Here is an 18,761-nt window from a genome sequence, read left to right on the forward strand (position 1 = left end):
TTATAACCTTTAAGATTTTATTTTATAATTTAATAAAAAATAATTAATGGCTGAAAACCATACTATTATATAATCATTTATGCATCAACTATTTTATTAGGAAAGAATATTGCCTATAATTTGGATATTCTTCGAAAAAAACAATTTGGATGTTCACATTACGTTTAAGTTATTATATTTTTATAATTTTTAGTTATATGAGAAATTACGATAAAAATACATTAGAATCAATCATTATTTTTATGATAAAATTACTATTATTTTTTATGAATTAAAATAATTAAAATATATTATTAATAAAAATTAATAACTAATATGAAAATTGGGATATAGGTAATGAGGAGCCTTAACAACAAAATTTCAATTTTTTATTGTATAAACTTCAAACAATATATATATCATATAATTATATTATACAGAAATCATGGGATCCAAATAGTCATCCCATACAAGTAAAGGGAGTTGAAGTTGGGGGCACATTGAGTGAGAAAGTGGCCAACCCATCTCTATTTCTTATTAATTCTGATATTCTTAATCATCCCCATGATTAGATTGATGAAATTTTTTTTTTTATTAAAAAAACATTTCCAATTCTTAATTCAACAAAAGGTAAAAGGTGGCAAAAGAAAAAAGAAAAGTATTACAATTTCATAGCACCCAAAGCTGCAAAAAGCAAAGAACCTTATTAAAGTTATAGAGATATAAATTAGAAAGAGAAACAGAGATACCCAAGATATTACAAATAGTTGAACAAAAAAAGAAGAGTAGAATATAAAAACCCCCCATGTAATTAAAAAGCAGGGAATGATAATTAAAATAGAAAAAAAAGAGGCTAAAAAGAAAATAAGGGGGTCTTCTATGGCTGGCTGCTACTACCTTTCTTTTCTCTAGCTTCTTATAACTCAGCTTTTTGAAGGGTTTGCTTGCAGAATTTGGGATTTTAGAAGCTCTCCATTTAAGGTACTTACATGATATATGTACGATCTCTTTCAATTTTTTTTTTTTGGGGGGTTAGTATATTTGTTTGTTTAAGGTTTTGGGTTTTTGTGAATTATGTTGTTCATGATGAAGGTAATCTTTCTTTTTTTTTTCTTTTTTTTTTCCTGGATGTGTGTTTATTATGTTCTTGGGGAAGGGGCAAGGAAAGGGTAAATAACTATAATTCTCAAAAAGTGAGCTTTTTTTTTTAAATTTTTTTTACAAGGTTGTTTCTTTATAAGTATTAACCTGTCTTTGGATCTCTTTTCTCTATGTGTCAGATATTTTCTTGGAAAATTGTTTTCTTTTAACCTTTAAACTGCTAAGATTTTTATTTTTTTTCGCTGGTGTTTATTTTATGCCCTCAAAATCATGGATTTTAGGGAAAAAAAGTGGAAAATTCTATACCATTTTGTTGTTGTTGTTTTTTTCTTTGTTCTGCTGAGAGAAGTCTCTTCTGGAAAAGTCCTTTAAGGAAGTTTATGCTAATTGTCAAGGATTCATATATTATCTTTTTTATTATATATAAAAAAAATGACAAATATATCTTTTATGATGTTTAACAAAACAATTTCCTTGGACTTTTCTGCCTGTATTTATTTTCTGCAATTTGGACTGATATATTAATTTTCATCATTGCTTGGAACCTTTATTTAATGGTGTTAAGTGAGAAACTAGAGGCTGTGTTTTTTTGTTTGTTTAACTAGCATGGAAGCCGGTTCGGTTATGAAGATTCCCCTGTTTCTTCTATATACCCTTTGTTCGTAAAGAATTTTTCGATTTTGTATTTGTTTGATTCATTGCTGGTAGTGGATATAACCTTAAATAGAGCTTCTAGCCTGTTAATGGTATGTAACTATGAATTTTGAGTTCCTGGGATTTTCTTGTTGACCTTTCTCTTCTCTATAATCAAGCTAATTTTTAGTTATCGTGTTACATGTCTTGATTCTAGGCAGTTTCATGTGATTTCATGGTCGAGAACTTGAATTCTCGAATCTGTTATTTATGCAGAATTCTCGAATCTGTTATTTATGCATACTTTTATGTCTGCAGATAGAAGTATAGACATTTTGATAATACACGGTTCAGGGCTGCTGATATTTGGTTTTTCTATTTCATCCCATGCTTTGGCTGACACGGTAATGCTGGCAGTATGGGAAAGAAGGGAAGTTGGTTTTCTGCAATTAAAAAAATTTTCTTTCCACACTCCAAGGAAAAGCTAAGTAATGTAAGTTGTTATTCTAACAATGATGCATATGAACTTCACCACTTCATCCGTGCTTTTGTTTCAACTCTACGAATTTATACAATCGTAGATGATATATGGTTGCTTAATTTCGTTCTTTCTCTTGTGTATGAGGTTTAAACATGGCTGTAGGTTGTGCTGGCATGAAAAACAGTTTTATGTTCTCAAACCAGTTTGTGATTACTGAATAGAAGAGCATAAGAACCCGGAATTTTGGAAAAAGGGTCTAAAACACAAGTGGATATAATTAGTTGCCTTTTGATGAACTATAGATGCATCTAATTGGAGTGTGAAATTTCTGATTGAAGTCGATTTTGTTCTATGTTCAGCTATTTAGCTCTATGTATTTGTTTCCGACCTCGTAGCATTAGCAAGCTCTACTGCATATTTTGTGCATACAAAGCAGCATAGTAAATTAGTTCTTTTTCCCTCTCAAAGACATGGTTTGGCATTTTTGGCTTGTAAAGCATGAATTTTTTCTACCTAAATGTTACTGAAAGGATACCTTATATTCACCATGGTTAAATCTTTTTCAGGAATCGGATAAAAGAAGTGATAAAGAAAAGAAGAAAGGCACAGGAAAATTAAGGCATGGAGAAACCAATTCCTTCCTTCCCCTCTTTAGAAAGCCCAGCAGTATCGAGAAAATTCTTGGGGAAGCTGAACGAGAGCATAATCTAATATTCAGGCCTCCCACACCTCCGGAGCAGCCAAGAACACCACCTTTTGTGCCTCATAGACCTGCATCTCCACGGGGTCCATCTCCTAGGGTTGCCTCTCCTAGGGTTGCTTCTCCAAGAGCTGCTTCCCCTCCACGAGCTGCATCCCCTAGAGCTGCTTCTCCACCTCCACCTCCACCCCCACCCCCTCGAGCTGCTTCTCCTCGAGTTGCTTCTCCAAGAGGTGCTTCTCCAAAACCTGCTCCTTCTAGGATTGTTCGTCCTCGACCAGAACCAACTTTAAAGAACCAGCATGCTTCAGCGACCCAAATTCAAGCAGCCTATAGAGGTTATAAGGTAAGTCCTTTATTATTCTAACAGAATATTTCAACTGCAATTTGGGGACAACCGGTTTGAAAAGACAAACAATGAGAAATATTTGGTGGTTGAACTCGATAGAAGTATAGGATAATTAATATGTTCAATACTTCACGGGCAAATACTGGTATGGGAAGTTATTGCTTGCACAAGTGTGGTCTATACCTGGTCACTTTCCCCTCCACTTTTCAACCTGCTTATATTAATAGATTTACTGAAGACCTTTCAATATTAGTGGCTATTACATAGGCTGAAGTAATGACCGAATTTTGCTTGTGCAAAAAGTTAATTACTATGCTACAGGTTGTATGCTGGACTGTGCTATCATGTTGTGTGATGCACGGTAGATTCCTTTAGATTGCCATGTTTTGCAACGATATTTGATTCCCTACTTGATTATCATGAAACTTGGAATACAGGCAAGGAGAAGTTTTAGAGCTTTGAAAGGCCTTGTGAGGCTTCAAGGAGTTGTGAGAGGTCAGCATGTGAAACGCCAAACTACGAATGCCATGAAGTATATGCAGCTTTTGGTGCGAGTTCAGTCTCAGATTCAGTCACGCAGGATCCAGAAGTTAGAAAACCAAGAACGACAACAGGCTCAGTCTAAGGAAGCAGAGAGTACCTTAGGCAAATGGATCAGCCAGGTAGTAAGTCGTCATTTGGTCATTGAATCTTAGTATTTCTTTTAAGTAGCTACAGCTTATCAAATCTTGAGATGCCCCCCTAAATCCAATCATTTGAATCATTGAAAATTTTTATACCAGCGTTCATTTGAACAGTAAAAGCAAAGAATTGCCTGATTTTTTTTCCCATCTTCCTTTGTACTTTCGAAGTAGCGTTGATATATTTCCATTAAAACTGTTGGATAAAGTAATAAATTAATACAATTCTTCCACCTTTAACCTTGATGAATTCTTCGGGTTCACAAGACACTTAGCGAACTTGAAGATCATGTATTCATGTACGTTTACTCTCTTCATAGCTGTTAAAATGTGTAACTTCGTTGAATCTTGGATTAGTCCGAGGCAGGCAACGAAAACTGGGATGACAGTGTGCTAACAAAAGAGGAAAGAGAAGCAAGAATGCAGAGAAAAGTGGAGGCAGTCATCAAGAGAGAAAGAGCCATGGCCTATGCATATTCCAACCAGGTACACTTTTTAAGTTTTACCAGCTGACTCCAATTTCGACTGTACCATAGTGTTGGATGGTTTATGACTATTATTTTTGAGTCTTCATTTTTCCTGGAGTATCCCTATCTATTGCATATCTGGATAATGGTACAAGTATATGGTCATCCAATAACCCTCTAAATCCATGGAAAAGTTAATATGTATTACACATACCCATAAAAACGACAAACAAGTTATTTTTAAGCAGGTCTCTGCTAATTAACTGTAGCTTCTGAGGTGATGGAGAAAACAGTCGGATGGGATTGAGCGCGACTACATATTATCAAATATTTCCTTTATTTGCTCTCTTTATGATTTAAAACCTTTCGTCGTACAGCTATGGAAATCTACTCCGGGATCTGGCATTCGCTCTGGCGGATTTCCATGGTGGTGGAACTGGTTAGATCATCCACTACCGCCCGTCAATGCTCCTGGAAGCCAAGGCACAAAGAGTTTCCAACTCACCCCACCAAGGCCAAATTCCCAACTGAAGCCTAGTTCAAGGCCGCAGTCAAGCGGCAGCAGGCAAAGGCAATTCACCTATGACAACATCATGGAAACTCCTACTCCAAAATCCACAAGGTCCACCATTATCCATGCCACAAGACGGATGCGAACACCGCCTTCAAGTTCAAGACCAAGGGCTAGAGGAGCTGCTTCACCATTCGACTTGCACATAAAGGACGATGATAGCCTTATGAGTTGCCCACCATTTTCTGTTCCAAACTACATGAATCCAACAGTTTCAACCAAAGCCAAAACCAGAGCTAACAGTAATCCAAAGGAGAGGCATGTTGGTACTCCCCAAAGCGAGTCAAATCGGAGGCTTTCGTACCCATTAACACAAGGGATTGGTTCATTTAGGTCGAACAAAGGGTCTGTAGGCAATATGAGTGTTGATTCAACACCATCTACGCCTGCTACTATCACTGGTGGAAGAAAGCCATTTAATAGATTTGTGTGATTTATTTATTTATTTCTTTTTCTCTGATTTAACACTTGATTACTTATTTATTATTTATTGTGGGTGTGTTTTTCTTGATTGAGCGTATGTGTATGGTTATATATGCTGTGAGTTAAAATTTTACTGATGTAAACTACGATATTAGGAAATTATGGTTTGAATATAACAGGATTTTAGGGTTTGGTGAGATATTATCGTCTCTTTCTCTTTCTTGTTTATTATTAATGCAAATGTTTTAGAAATCTAATCCCTGTGCAAGTCATGTTCTTCAAAATAAAGACTACCTCCTCCGTCATCAAGGAAGCTTCTAAAATCCATTGAAATCAGATGGTAATATTCTCTGTTTACCCTTTGGCAACCATGAAAGCAACGAAGAAATCAATTTGCTAAAAAAGTTGACATTTTTGTACGAAAATCAAGGGCGGCACAAAATAAAAAATCCGATTCGTTTTCGTTATCAAACTGAAAAACTTCAAATATCAAATTAAAATTAAAGTGGAAGGTATAAAAAAATGTAGCGACTTGTTCGAGGCCACAATCAAAACGAAAAATTAAAATTTGATGGGCACGGAGAATCGCTTAATGATATCGCCAACCTTCAATGCAAATCACGCCATTTTTTTAACTCGACGCCTTTGCTCTGCAAATTGGCTTTCCTTTAATTTAAGGAAAAATAAAAGTAAAACCGAGCACCGAAAAAGGAAAATTAATCTTAAAAAACAAAAACCTTGAAAGAAAACGGAGAAGATGAAGAACCTAAATAGATTGCAGAGTTAGGTTGAGATAAAGGGCGTTTATATAGGGGGTATAGGAAGTGAGCAGCCAAAACCCTAACCCTAATAATCGGAGAGATTCATTGACTTGAATTACGTCTGAAATGGCTAAACTGCCCTTATATAGTTTTCTTTTTTGAACTTACGGCCCTTGTAAGGTTTTTGGGCTTTTGTTAGACTTGTCTGGTTTATATGTGTATATGTCACTTTAATGGTTAATATTCGAAGTTAACAATTATCTTTTTTAATATTTTCCTCTTCAAAGTTTTAATTATATTTTTAATTTGTGCATGCTCTGTGTTCTTTTTTAAGAATACAATATATTTTTATCATTATACTTAATATTTATTGGTGACTAGTTTATAAACTTTTTGGAATTCGGGGCTACCCTACTAACAATATGTTTCTAAAGACTTCATATAATGTAGCTGTATTATGTTTTTTTAATTATTTCATAATTACATTTTATAATATTTGATACATTAATAATATATCATATAAAATTTAAAACATGTATTTGTTGATATTGTATGATATTATCTTTAATTTTCACGTCATCCGTCTTCCAATTATATTTAAGTGCCACTATTGTAAGGTAACTTCAAAGAGAATGCACTTGTCATATATGTTAAAATTTGGAACCCTCGCCATTATTTTTAAGCTGTAAAAAATTTCTCCAAACTTAGATCGAGTTTTACTTACAAAGTTCAAGCTGAATCCAGGATAAAAATTCCACAACTCCTAAATGAGATAGAACATCCTTTAACAGAAATGTGAGAACTTTTCATTTGGCAGAATCCAATACAAGATTCATGCTGTAAATTGCAAGCAAAGGAACTTTTTGAGACAATGTTTAAACACTAGCAACACCATAAAACCAAACAAACTAGTCAGCATCCAAAATTGCTAAAGGAATTCAGACAAATTCATACATCAATGACTGTACAAGCAAAGATTGCAATTCAAGTTCACATAAAAAAGGTGCACATCCAATGATTAGTTCCTTAAGCATATGAATACATGTGTGCAATAGTTAATGAAGCAAATGTTGCCAATAGCTTAGATACTCAAAAACTCCTGAGCCTTCAACCTGTTCTGGTCCCTTTTCTGAAATCAGCAATCAAGGGCCTTCTTTACTTTGAGCATCTGCCAATAATAACTTGAGGCAATATAAAAAGGGATAAGACAATATTCAGTCTCTGAAATTGGCAACTTTTTTCCAATTTGGTCCCTGAATTTTTTTGTCCATACTAGTCCCTGAACTAGGCATCTTTTCCCAACTTTGGTCCCTGTGATGATGTGACACTCTATGATTTTGCCACTAAAAAAAAATTATATGGACAAAAACTGGTAAGAGTTGCCAAGTTCCAAGACAATGTGGACAAAAGAAAATACCAAATTCAAGGACTAAATATTGCTTTATCCCATATAAAGATGCAGAATGACAAAACAGAATTAGCATATGGGAGAAATTTTCATTTAGCAATTTCCAATACAAGGTACATGCTATGTCTGGCTGCAAGAGAAACACTTCTGAGAATGTTTTAAACACTAACAGCAACATAAAGCCAAAGAAATTTGTCAACAGCCATAGTTTCTAAAGGAATCTTCATATATGTGAAGTAGTTAATGAGGCAACAGCTTTCAGTAGCTTAGATACTGCTAAGCTTTCACTTCGACTTGTTTTGGCCCGTGCTCAGGTATTAACAATCCGAGTCCTTCTTTAGTTTGAGCATATTGATTCTTCTTCTGATACATTGGATTTGAAGTCAACACCCTTAACCCTGAGTTCCTATCAATCTCCAAAACTTCAGGCAATCCATTGATGCAACCTTTCGACATTCCTACATCAATCCTTATTGCCCTATTATCACAAGCACCGTTAATGCCGATCTCTTGAATCGTATGACCCATTATCATCCTTTTTGCACCAGGAATCGTAGCAAGAACATGTTCTAGAAGCGAACAATCACAGTTCTTGGCAAACTCATCCGAAAACTTCCTCAACCAAACAACAGCATTCCTCCCTCTACAATACTCCGGTGCTCGCTGCCCCATCGATCCATTAATCCAATCCCTCACCTCATCATTGATCCTTTGCAAACCATAGTCTACATGTTTCTCTAAAAGGCCACCGTGCACGAAAACTGAGTCTCCAACAACTAAAACAGTCAAATTATTAGCTAAGAACCTACGGGAGATTGGACCATCAGGTCTCAATGCAGCAATTCTGGCTCTAATACTATGAGAGAACTCTTCAGGGACTCTATGAAAAGATGGAGGAATCCCATGAAAAGGGTTCTTAGGGATTTCCAAACCATGACATAAGCTCTTCATTTTGTTCCCTATATCGTACCAATAAGCCCAAACATCAAATTCTTCTAAAGCCTTTTTAGTTACATACCTGAAATCACCTTCAATGTTCATTATCTCATGATTACCATTCAAAGTTATCAACTGCCCACCACTTTTAACAGCTTCACGCTTCAACTTTTCCAAGAAATAAAGGATTTTGAGCTCTTCCCCACCACGGTCAAGCACGTCACCAATCTGAACAACGGTGGTAGACCCACCGCACCAACGATCAGACCCATCAATGAGGCCGGCGAGACGGAAAGCTTGCTTGGATTTCTCGAGATCTCCATGGAGATCCCCAATGGCAACGAGACGGTTTGGGGAAGGGTAATGAGTTTGAAGAGGTTGTTGAGGAATCTGTTGCCGTTGGGGCAAGAAAAGGCCACTGACTGAAAAGTCTACGAATGTGTCGACGAATGAAGAAAGGAATGAAGGAAGGTTTTCGCATGTTAGTGATGATGATTGGTTTTGTCGTTCCATTTTTTGATGATTTGTGCTTCTTTGATGCGTTCGACAATGGGGCATATGTAAGTTCATTGACTAAAAATGGTGAAAGTCTCGCAAACACTGTAAATAGGCTCACAGCGAGCCCAGTGGGTATTGAATTGGATGGTTGGCCTTGAATTTGGACCCAATGACTCTTCATGAGAAAAAATAAGGGGTCGTTGCGCTGCGCCTGCATGAACCAAAGGCTTAAAATAAAACCTTTTATACAGCAACCAGAAACCCTATAAACCCTAACATCTAGTTCTCTCTGTGACTCTGTCCCTTTCTTATATCATATTGACTGAAAAAAAGAAAGAAGAAGAAATGGATCACATAGCAGCAGTAGAACAGCAATTAGTTTCAGAAAGAATGAGGAGGAAACTTAATGAAGTAAATATTGCAGCCCAAGCTCAACTTGCTCCGGTCCAAGACCACATCAATTTCACTCTTCAGGTTTCCCTCTTTTTTACCCAAACTCAGAATTTTACTCATTTTCTTGGGCATGTTTTTATTTTTTTCCAATTTTCCCATTGATAAAATCACCATAACTTCATGTTTTCCATAAAAATATGATTTCTTTGGGCTATTTGATTGCTTCTGGTAAATGAGTTCTGTTTAGTTCTTGCTTCTGAAATGTTAGAATTAAGTTGAGATTTAGAGGCTAAAGCTTTGAACCTGCTAGTTTTCTTAGATATTAAAAGTTTTTACATTTTCTTGGGCATATTATTGCATACCAAGTTTGTTTATTTTTCTGACTAGTTAAGATAATGACTTAAGCTTCTTGGTAGTGTTGACTTTTATTTATTTTGTTTAAATTCGTTGTGATGATTGGTTGCAGCAAGCGTATTTCAAATGTGCATATGAATGCTTTGATAGAACAAGGAAACAAGAGGAGATAAGCAATTGTGTAGAACATTGCAGTGTTCCCGTTGTTAATGCTCAACAGCATTTTGAGAACGAAATGGCCAAGTTTCAAGTACGTTTCATATGTTCTCTAATTTTCATTTCAAGCAAACTACTAGGGCTGCAGTATTCTCTTCAGTGAAAAGCTTTAAATTTTCTTCAATTTTTACTTCACTTTCTTGCTTCCACTCTACTTTTCTTCCTGTCCTTGCACAGTTCCTTTCCTTATGCTTTTTATGCTTATTCTGGAGCTTTATTTAGAAGGGTCTTCTAAAGTCAGCAAATTGAATGCATTGCCTCTCGAATTTCTTCTTTCACTTATAGGCATATTCAGAAAATCTAAGTAGTTGAACAGAGAGAATTTGTGGATTGTATGTGATGGAATGGCAATACTATCCCTTTCTTTGTTGTATCTAGCAAGCTGCCCGTGGTTCTGGTTAATGTTTCAGAAGTGTTCACATTATAAGTGGTGAGGCTGTGATTCTGTGAAGCATCATTGGACTGTTAACCCTCCCTTCTGTTTAATGAATATAGAAATCTACTATAAACTACTGCCGTTGCGCTTCTTTCCTCCTCTTTTTTTCTTCTCTCTTACAGGAAACCATAGTAAATTTGAACTAGTTTCTGGAGAAGTAATTGGCTAGTTTTTACCTTAAATAAAGAGTATTTCCTAGAAAATGCTCAAATGCAGCATATGACATCTTTGAGGTTAGTTTGTAAGTGCAGAAGAATATGCAAATGGGAAATAGTTGAGTGGAATGCAATTCGTAGTTTATATGTGCTGGAACTTAATATCTACCTTAGCATCCTCAATTTGGAGGTTGAAATGGGAAACTTGATGATATGATGAAAGGCCAGGAGAACCGGAATATGCAACAAAGAAGAGGAAACTGAGTTATTTTGAAAAATATTCTATTTCATCACTATTTCCCTGTTGGTATGATGGTAACTTAGAATAATCAATAGGATTCTTGATGTTTATATTCTGCTCTTTTGACCTTTCATCCAGATATTACACCATAATAATTTATTGATGGATAATTGCTCTAATGAATGTAGGAAAGGTTAAATCGATCCTTGATGGTCTGCCAAGACAAGTTTGAATCAGCTAAACTTCAACAAAATAAAGCCGATGCAATCAATGAGTTGGAGTCATGCGTCAACCAGTCAATCGAGGATAACATGAAGACATTGCCACACCTTGTTGGGAGAATGAAGGCTTCTTTCAACATTGGTCATTGAGCCCAGATGAGTATTAGAATATTGGTTGTAACCCATTTCTGTTCACTTATAGATTCTTATCTCAAAGCTTGAGATTTTATGGGAGGTGTCTACCTAACAATGCCCTTAAATTTATGGCCATCTGTGATAAGGCTTCACATATTTTTTACAGTTGAACAAGGTTTCCTCTTACCAGTTGATTTTGGTTTAAAGTAATACTTGAGAAGCTTCCTCCTGATGCTTGTTTCATGCGTTAATTAATAAACCTTGCTCTTTCAGATAATATTCAGATGACTGGAATAGTTAATTTACCATTGCAGTAAATGATAAGTAACTCTATTTTTCTTCCCAGGCCCCTTAGGTTGCAGTCTTGTCTGTACAAGAGAAAAGTATTCGTGTGGTAGGATGTGTAATAAATACATACATATATACATATTCAAGCTTGGGTGCGAATTTTACAAGTATGTGTCTAACATGATTACCTTTAATTTTTTTGAAGTTTATTTCATGTATATGGTGTTATTGTCTGAATGCCAAACATGGGTAGATTTTTGACATGATTATATTCAATTTCTTTTGAGAGTTTCACGTATTTGTAAAGTCTTTGAAAGATGATAGGCAACATACCGGAAATTTAAGAAATTGAGTTGGAACAAATCGCTGAAAACAGTAAAATGAACAATCAAAATGAAGAGTTGGAGCAACATAATTAACAAGTTCGGCAAAATTCCAGTCAAGAACACCCAGTACCGAATTGTCACTAACACTTAAAAGGGCAGCAGAATTCCAGTCAAGAATTTTATTGCTTTTATAACTCATAGTTGAAGAATTTCGAGCAATTGATTGGAAAAACTGTTTTTATTCATCAAAAAATACGGGGGACTTCATGGCTCAGGCTGCATTTTCTCACATTCATCTCGAATAGATTGGAAAAGTACCGAGGAGAGGTATCGCTCGCCAAAGCTTGGAAAGACAACCTGAAAGTATTCAAATACTTAATGAGTCATGCATATTACATGTTTGAAAATAGTACTATTGCTACCAAAAGAGAGAAGAAAAAGTGAACAATAGTTGGTCAAAAGCAAGACAATGTGTTCTAAGAATGGGAACCATGATTTTAGAAATGCTGAGAAGTAAAAGAAAGTGTAAAGAGTGGGAATTATACTTTTAGAGCATCAAAGTGAACAATAAAAGAAGAGGAAGGGGTTAAGGTCTGGAATAAAACACCTAATTAGGCAAGTTCGTTTACATAACATTATAACATTTAGGATTTGGCTTCAGGCTGTTCATATTCAGATGAGATTTCTTAAAGGAAAGACCAAGTGCTGGCTAATTGCTAGCAGACCACCAGCCAACTTCACATGTAACCTTCAATCCAAAGTACACTATTCGGTGTATGGAAGCTTCTATTCACTTCCAACCCCTACATAAGTTCAACCTTTATTTAACTTCTTCACAAGAGTAAAGCTATATTTCATATTTGTTAATAAAATGTATGCCAACTAGCTTCCTAGTTATATTTGATGTTTGTAAGTATTCTTACTTGAAAACTGTAGGTCATGTTCTTAATATATGCAAGAAAATACTTACTGCAATCAGCTGCCCAGCATTCTCCGGTCTTTTCCCCACCTTCATTGCAGCAGCAGCTGCAGCTCCAGAAGATATCCCAACCTGAAATTACATAGTATAATGAATCAAATTAGCAATGAAGGAATATAATAGCACATGCACAACATGATATACAAACAGAATTCAGTCATCGCCTTTTTTTTTCCCTAGGGTTTTGAAAGTCTTAACTCAGACCAGATGGCTTATTTCCTGAATGAACCAAGTCCAAGCAACCTTCCAATTGTTTAAGATTAGGTCAAGATTTTGAGTTACTAAGGTCATATGTAGAAAGAGAAATGACTTCTTCCCATTTGTATTTATTTCCTATTGCTTCTGTCTAAAAAGAAACTGCCTATTGCTTGGACCAACAGTTGGTAAAGGACCATTCATTTTTGCTTTCAGTCCAAACTTCGAAGTCACTTCAAAGTTGAAGAAAAATAACTTACCAACAAGCCTTCCTGAAGGGCTAATTGCTTTGCAGTTTCAACTGCTTCATCACTGGATATCTGTCAATTCAAATCCATCATCAGAAGGTAAAGGACCATATATGACTTCAAGAACTGAAGCCATTAAAGAAACTTAATACAAAGCAAATCTCAACTACCACTTAGTTGATACTAAGGCCGCATAAAAGTTGACTTACAGAAATCACAAAAATTTAGGCAGGAAGAAGGAAAGCAAAACTCAGACCTCTATAACTTCATCAACCACATCTTGGTCCAAATTCCCAGGTATAAAACCAGCTCCAATCCCTTGAATCTTGTGAGGACCTGTATTTTTTTATAAGGGAGAGGTGGGGTGTCAATATAAGATGCACATTCCTAAAAATTGACGCATGAAAATAACCTGTATATTTTTATAAGGGAGAGGTGGGGTGTCAATATAAGAAGTATCTTCTCTCACCAGGCTTTCCACCGGAAAGTATATTGCTTTCTGTAGGTTCCACACCAATAACCTGATACATCCAAAGTCGATACAATCAGTCCACCATTCAGTTGAAAAAAAGGCAAGGCCTGGCCCTTCTTGAAAAAGAATTTCTTTCAAGAAAATCAATAGTAGGAGATACTAAAAATTCAACTTTCTTTTACCATGAAATTTCTAAAAAAATTCTCCAAAATTCGATGCAATGATGTTCAGAAGGGCATGTGAGATAAATGCTATTCAGGGCCCGTTAAAAGCAGAATAATCACCTTAATATTGGGATTTTTTTCTTTAAGGAATCGACCAACTCCAGATATGGTTCCACCAGTTCCAATCCCTCCAACAAAAATGTCCACTTTGCCTCGGGTGTCTTCCCAGATCTCTGGACCAGTTGTCTCATAGTGTATCTACAAAAGGAAACATGAATATCAGTCTATGGCCACAAAAGTCAGCAACGTATAATAAGGAGTGGTCGATACAAACTTTAGGATTTGCTGGATTGTCAAATTGTTGAAGCATGTAGGCGTTGGGTGTGCTTTTCACAATCTCTTCAGCTTTCTGAACAGCCCCCTTCATACCTTTTGCTGAATCAGTTAAAACAAGCTCAGCTCCAAATGCTTTCAGTAGAACTCTCCTCTCCAAACTCATTGATGCTGGCATTGTCAAGATCAGTCGATATCCTTTTGAGGCAGCTATGAAGGCAAGGCCAATGCCTGTGTTTCCACTTGTAGGTTCCACAAGAATACTCTGAAACATTTAAGAAGAAATAGTGAGCATCATACCATAAGTTCCAAATTTAGTTGTTGTACATATACCATAGATACACAGAAGTCCCATCTACGACCCATTACCTTTCCAGGTGTTATAAGTCCTCTTTGCTCAGCATCAGAAATCATACTATACCCTATCCTGAAAACAATTAAAAAAAGGATATTAATCTCCTGGTCTTCCCTATGATTAAAATTTTAATGACGAAACAGATAGTTTCAAGCCTCATCGAAGAGATTCTGGAAATTCAATTAGGATATATGAATAAATTTTGCTTGAGAAGAACTTAATTATCCATGTACACGTGAAATTCTTTAGAACCGAAAATGCCAGATTGAACACACCTTGAAAGATACCCTTTTACCAGCATCCAAAACTATGCAATAATTATAAAGACATCAGCATAGGGTTTGACATATATAAAAGCCATTTTATCCTAGATCTCATGGTAATGTTTTTTAACTATTAGCAAACAATGAGCTTGCTAACTAATGCATACAAGCTACAAGATGCTTATGAAAAGTTTGGCTACCTGTCCTTCACACTGCAACATGGTTCCATGATCTCAAGCTTGGCTGCAATATTTGCAACAGAGCCTTTCACAATATTGTTCAAGTACACCATTGGTGTTTTCCCAATAAGCTGTGTTACAAAACAACCAATAGAGCTAAATAAATAACAGAACAAAACACAACAAGAAATAAAAAGGTGTACTGATTAATAGAAATTCAGTTCTTTACTGATTAATAGAAATTCAGTTCTTTCTCCATTGAGATGGCTTGTCTACAAGCAAAATAGTAATGTGTTTCATATAGAAAAACCAGACTCAGGCAATGTATTTTTATAAATAGAAGCAGTCACCATGCATCAGGTACAGAAGGACAACAGAAGCACTAAATATAGAGAAAGTGAAAAGAGGAAAATTAGCAAACAAAAGAAGCTTGGAAACCTTCAGGCAACCGAATGAAACTACCATCCAAAATCTAGCATATCTCATATGGTATAAAAAAACACCTTTTCTCCTTCCTTAGCTGGTAATAGTATAAAATTATGAATGCACCATTAAGTTTATGTTAGCCAACACGATCAAGAACATATTGCGATCATAATCCTATGTCTCATCTCTTTATTACCTAATAAATGGTGACATAAGAAAAGTGATCAAGGAAAACAAATTCCCTCATATAACACAATAGACCAGCAAAAAATATTTTAGAGTTCCCAATGTGTTTTGATGATATGAATCATTTCTAAACATAAACTGAAGAAATAATCTTTCTAGGTGCTAAAGAAATAGTCTTAACTCACTCAGATATACGACATCCTGATGAAAGGAACAAAGAACTTCAATTGAGCTAATCCTAATACTAATCTAAGACTATTACAGACAGGAAAGCACAAAAGCCTATGACCTTTTCGGTTTTTATCTTCGTTAATTTACACAGTATTCACAAAATTGGAATTGTAGAGCAATTGAAATTGAGAAATTCATAAATAAATAAAAAACAAAAAGAAAACGTCTTACTTGGTGCCAGTTAAAAACACTTTTTTTACCAAAAAGTTTCCTCTAAATGTAAAGACTAATTCTACAAATCCCACAATTCCACCATGGAGAACAAAATTCACTCCTACGCAACAGTACACTAAGATTCTAAAAAGTAAAAATCATACCATCCTCCGTAGAAATTACACCCAATTTCTCAAAATTTAATTCAGAAATATAACAAAAAAGAAAACACATAGTAGCATTAGTATTAAGAACCCAGAAAGCAGAACTTCAAAATTTACAACCACCCATATCAGAAATCTATGCAAAGAACACACTGAAGGTCAATTTTCTGAGAATAAAAGCAACCCATTTCCCAGTCTAAATCAAATTCAAGGAACAAACATCAAATAAAGCATAAGAATGAGACCTGAGTAACATCCTCAGCAATGTTAAGCCCCTCGATCTCGGCGTCAGGCTTAACCGAGACAGCTTTACACACAACAGATAAACCAGAAGAGTATCCTTTCCCATAATTAAGCTTCTTGAATCTCAGAGATGCAGCGGCAGTGTTAGTGGCGTGTCCAAAAAGACCCAGTTTGAGGGTGGAGGCAGAAGGGTCAGAGCAAGGCTTCTTCTTGGAGTTGCAGAGCTGAGTAGTCAACGGATTGAAGAAGATAGTGGAAGAAGAAGCGGCAGCCATGTTTTTCTTTCACTTTTTGGTGTGTTTCTAAAAGCCACAGATAAAATTTGTGCTTTGATTCGTTTCGTCCTCTGGCTTTTATATACGGATACACCTCACAATTACGCAAAATATTTAGCGTGTATATAATCAACCAGATATTTTGTACCAACCAGTGCATCCCCAATCATTCTAAATAAATCTCAAAATTATATATTATATATTAATTTTGATTTAATATATAAATTTTGATTTAATATAGTTGATAAAATTCTAGTTGTGATTCAAATAAATATATTAATTTATTTTTATATTAGATAAATATAATTATTTATATATAATATATAAATATAAAATAATATTATATCAATAATTGTGTTAATAATTTACAAAAATTTGATCAAATTAAAATTTCATGTATAAAATTATACAAATCAAAGTTTATGTATTCAATTATATATTAAACTATAATTCAGGTATAATTTTAAGATTTATCCTAAAATTAATAATAACACTTATAAAAATTATTTTATTTTTGAGGAAAGAAAATACTTTTAAATATATATTAGATTTATACCACTTCATAATGCAAGTAATAAATATTTATGTATATTTTATAAAAATTTTGAAAACGATAATTCTGAATCTTTTAAATTTTAATTTCTTAAGATCAGGTATAACCATTTAAATTATTTAAAATGATAATTTTGAAGTTGATATATATATATATATATATATATATATATATATATATTAAATTGAAGTTCTAAAATAAAATACAATTAAATTTAAGGGTAAGTATTTAGTAAATAATTTACTTTTTTATTATTCTAAAAGCACTTTAGAAAATTAGCATGACCTAATTTTTTAAATATTTATTTTTAAGAAGGTGTATTATAGGTGTAGTAAAAATATAAAAATTAATTACATGACACTTATCACACTTTTAATTCGCTCGTTGAGTCTAAAATATTTTACTAGCAATGTATCAAATAATTATTCTTTTAAATAATCTCCAATCAAAAATTTAAAAACTTTATAGAGAGTGTGTAAAATATTTTCCCAAATTTAAACCAGACCATTATGACTAATTATTATAAAATATTATTTTTATTTGGGATCATATCTTTAATTCTTCTAGGACATACCAAACACTTAAAAAAAAGGGGGATAAATATTAAATTTATACATAAATTTTGGTCTAATATGTAACATGATACATTAATTTTGATTTGGTGCGATTATATATATATAATTTGAATTGTGGTTCATATGTATTAGAGGTGTTCATGGGTCGGGCTACCCGGCCCAACCCAAAGGCCCGCCCGAAATGTGGGACGGTTTGGGCAAAAATATAGGCCCGAAAAATAGGCTTGGACAAAAAAATAAGGGCAGTTTAAAAAAGGGTCAAGTCTCGGGTAAGGTATTTTTAGCCGGGGCCGAGCTGGTCCTAATTCACTAAAGGACAAAAAAAATCTGTATTTTTTTAATGTTATTTTCTTGTTGTTTTCTCCCTATTTTGCTATCATTTTACTATTATGTTCCTACTATTTTATTATTATTGTTTGGATATTATATAAAACTTATTTTATTGTTAATTTTGTTATTATTTTAAAGGCATTTGTTGATTTTTTATTATTATTTTAGAGACATTTGCTTGTTAAATTGCATTTATCTTAGTACTATTTAGGTCTACATATTTTTTAAAATTTATTTTCAATTTATTGGGAAATATTTATTTTAATGTTTTTAGTATTTTGATGTATTATATTATTTAAAAATAATATAAAAATTAATCTGACCGGTCGGGCCGACCCCAATTTTAGTATTTTTATCCGGGTTGGGCTTGGGCAAAATTTTTGGCCCATTTTTTAAGCCTGGCCCAGCCCGGGCCTAATAAATGGGCATGATTTTTTAGTTGAGCCTGGCCCGGCTCATGAACACCTCTAATATGTATACATGAAAGGTTATTTTTATTGAATTGTACGCATTTAAATAAATGAATACATACATTTATTTTTATAGTAGATTAATATAATTATTTGTGTATGCAATATATCAATATAAAATGATGCTAATTCGATAATGTTATTAGTGATTTGTGAAAATTTAGTCAAATTAAAATTTAATGTGTAAATAAATTGTAACGGCCTAATTTTCAGTG

General features: G+C 34.3%; 4 protein-coding genes and 1 non-coding gene across 6 annotated transcripts; 2 read left to right on the forward strand and 3 right to left on the reverse strand.

The window, feature by feature from the left end:
* Positions 1 to 433: 433 nt before the first annotated feature.
* On the forward strand, positions 434 to 5,583 carry LOC108457194 (protein IQ-DOMAIN 14-like). Its single transcript, XM_017756106.2, has 6 exons — positions 434 to 960; positions 2,032 to 2,206; positions 2,761 to 3,240; positions 3,681 to 3,905; positions 4,281 to 4,409; positions 4,768 to 5,583. Exons 2-6 carry the CDS (start codon positions 2,132 to 2,134, stop codon positions 5,392 to 5,394), a joined length of 1,536 nt encoding a protein of 511 aa, XP_017611595.1. The 5' UTR covers positions 434 to 960; positions 2,032 to 2,131; the 3' UTR covers positions 5,395 to 5,583.
* A 322-nt stretch (positions 5,584 to 5,905) lies between these two features.
* Positions 5,906 to 6,035, reverse strand: LOC128281325 (small nucleolar RNA snoR86). The gene has a single exon (XR_008271537.1). It is a non-coding gene; the product is annotated as a small nucleolar RNA snoR86 (small nucleolar RNA).
* Positions 6,036 to 7,622: 1,587 nt separating this feature from the next.
* Positions 7,623 to 9,059, reverse strand: LOC108456753 (shewanella-like protein phosphatase 2). Its single transcript, XM_017755401.2, has one exon. It carries the CDS (start codon positions 9,057 to 9,059, stop codon positions 7,830 to 7,832), a length of 1,230 nt encoding a protein of 409 aa, XP_017610890.1. The 3' UTR covers positions 7,623 to 7,829.
* Positions 9,060 to 9,197: 138 nt separating this feature from the next.
* LOC108456755 (uncharacterized) lies at positions 9,198 to 11,348 on the forward strand. The gene is made up of 3 exons (XM_017755404.2): positions 9,198 to 9,461; positions 9,847 to 9,984; positions 10,971 to 11,348. Exons 1-3 carry the CDS (start codon positions 9,333 to 9,335, stop codon positions 11,151 to 11,153), a joined length of 450 nt encoding a protein of 149 aa, XP_017610893.1. The 5' UTR covers positions 9,198 to 9,332; the 3' UTR covers positions 11,154 to 11,348.
* Positions 11,349 to 11,765: 417 nt separating this feature from the next.
* Positions 11,766 to 16,775, reverse strand: LOC108456754 (cysteine synthase, chloroplastic/chromoplastic-like). Of its 2 annotated transcripts, XM_017755402.2 has the most exons (10): positions 16,346 to 16,766; positions 14,962 to 15,071; positions 14,513 to 14,570; positions 14,145 to 14,408; positions 13,931 to 14,068; positions 13,644 to 13,695; positions 13,431 to 13,510; positions 13,187 to 13,246; positions 12,723 to 12,803; positions 11,766 to 12,109 (listed from the first exon to the last, which is right to left on the reverse strand). In XM_017755402.2, the coding sequence occupies exons 1-10, from the start codon at positions 16,616 to 16,618 to the stop codon at positions 12,017 to 12,019; spliced, it is 1,209 nt and encodes a 402-aa protein (XP_017610891.1). In that variant the 5' UTR covers positions 16,619 to 16,766; the 3' UTR covers positions 11,766 to 12,016. The 2 variants fall into 2 exon arrangements, 1 of the variants encoding a protein (XP_017610891.1); XR_008270622.1 differs by lacking the exon at positions 11,766 to 12,109 and having other exon boundaries at positions 12,758 to 12,803; positions 13,384 to 13,510; positions 16,346 to 16,775.
* Positions 16,776 to 18,761: the final 1,986 nt, after the last annotated feature.

Source organism: Gossypium arboreum, chromosome 9, assembly GCF_025698485.1.
Source record: "Gossypium arboreum isolate Shixiya-1 chromosome 9, ASM2569848v2, whole genome shotgun sequence".
Lineage (NCBI taxonomy): Eukaryota > Viridiplantae > Streptophyta > Magnoliopsida > Malvales > Malvaceae > Gossypium > Gossypium arboreum.

Coding starts and splice junctions, on each gene's coding strand:
- LOC108457194 (XM_017756106.2), top strand. CDS start 2,132: ATGGGAAAGAAGGGAAGTTGGTTTTCTGCAATTAAAAAAATTTTCTTT. Junction 3,241..3,680: donor CAGCCTATAGAGGTTATAAG/GTAAGTCCTTTA, acceptor CTTGGAATACAG/GCAAGGAGAAGTTTTAGAGC. Junction 3,906..4,280: donor TAGGCAAATGGATCAGCCAG/GTAGTAAGTCGT, acceptor ATCTTGGATTAG/TCCGAGGCAGGCAACGAAAA.
- LOC108456753 (XM_017755401.2), bottom strand. CDS start 9,059: ATGAACTTACATATGCCCCATTGTCGAACGCATCAAAGAAGCACAAAT.
- LOC108456755 (XM_017755404.2), top strand. CDS start 9,333: ATGGATCACATAGCAGCAGTAGAACAGCAATTAGTTTCAGAAAGAATG. Junction 9,462..9,846: donor ACATCAATTTCACTCTTCAG/GTTTCCCTCTTT, acceptor GATTGGTTGCAG/CAAGCGTATTTCAAATGTGC. Junction 9,985..10,970: donor ACGAAATGGCCAAGTTTCAA/GTACGTTTCATA, acceptor TAATGAATGTAG/GAAAGGTTAAATCGATCCTT.
- LOC108456754 (XM_017755402.2), bottom strand. CDS start 16,618: ATGGCTGCCGCTTCTTCTTCCACTATCTTCTTCAATCCGTTGACTACT. Junction 14,571..14,961: donor TGTTGCAGTGTGAAGGACAG/GTAGCCAAACTT, acceptor AATTGTTTTCAG/GATAGGGTATAGTATGATTT. Junction 12,804..13,186: donor CCCTTCAGGAAGGCTTGTTG/GTAAGTTATTTT, acceptor ATGTAATTTCAG/GTTGGGATATCTTCTGGAGC.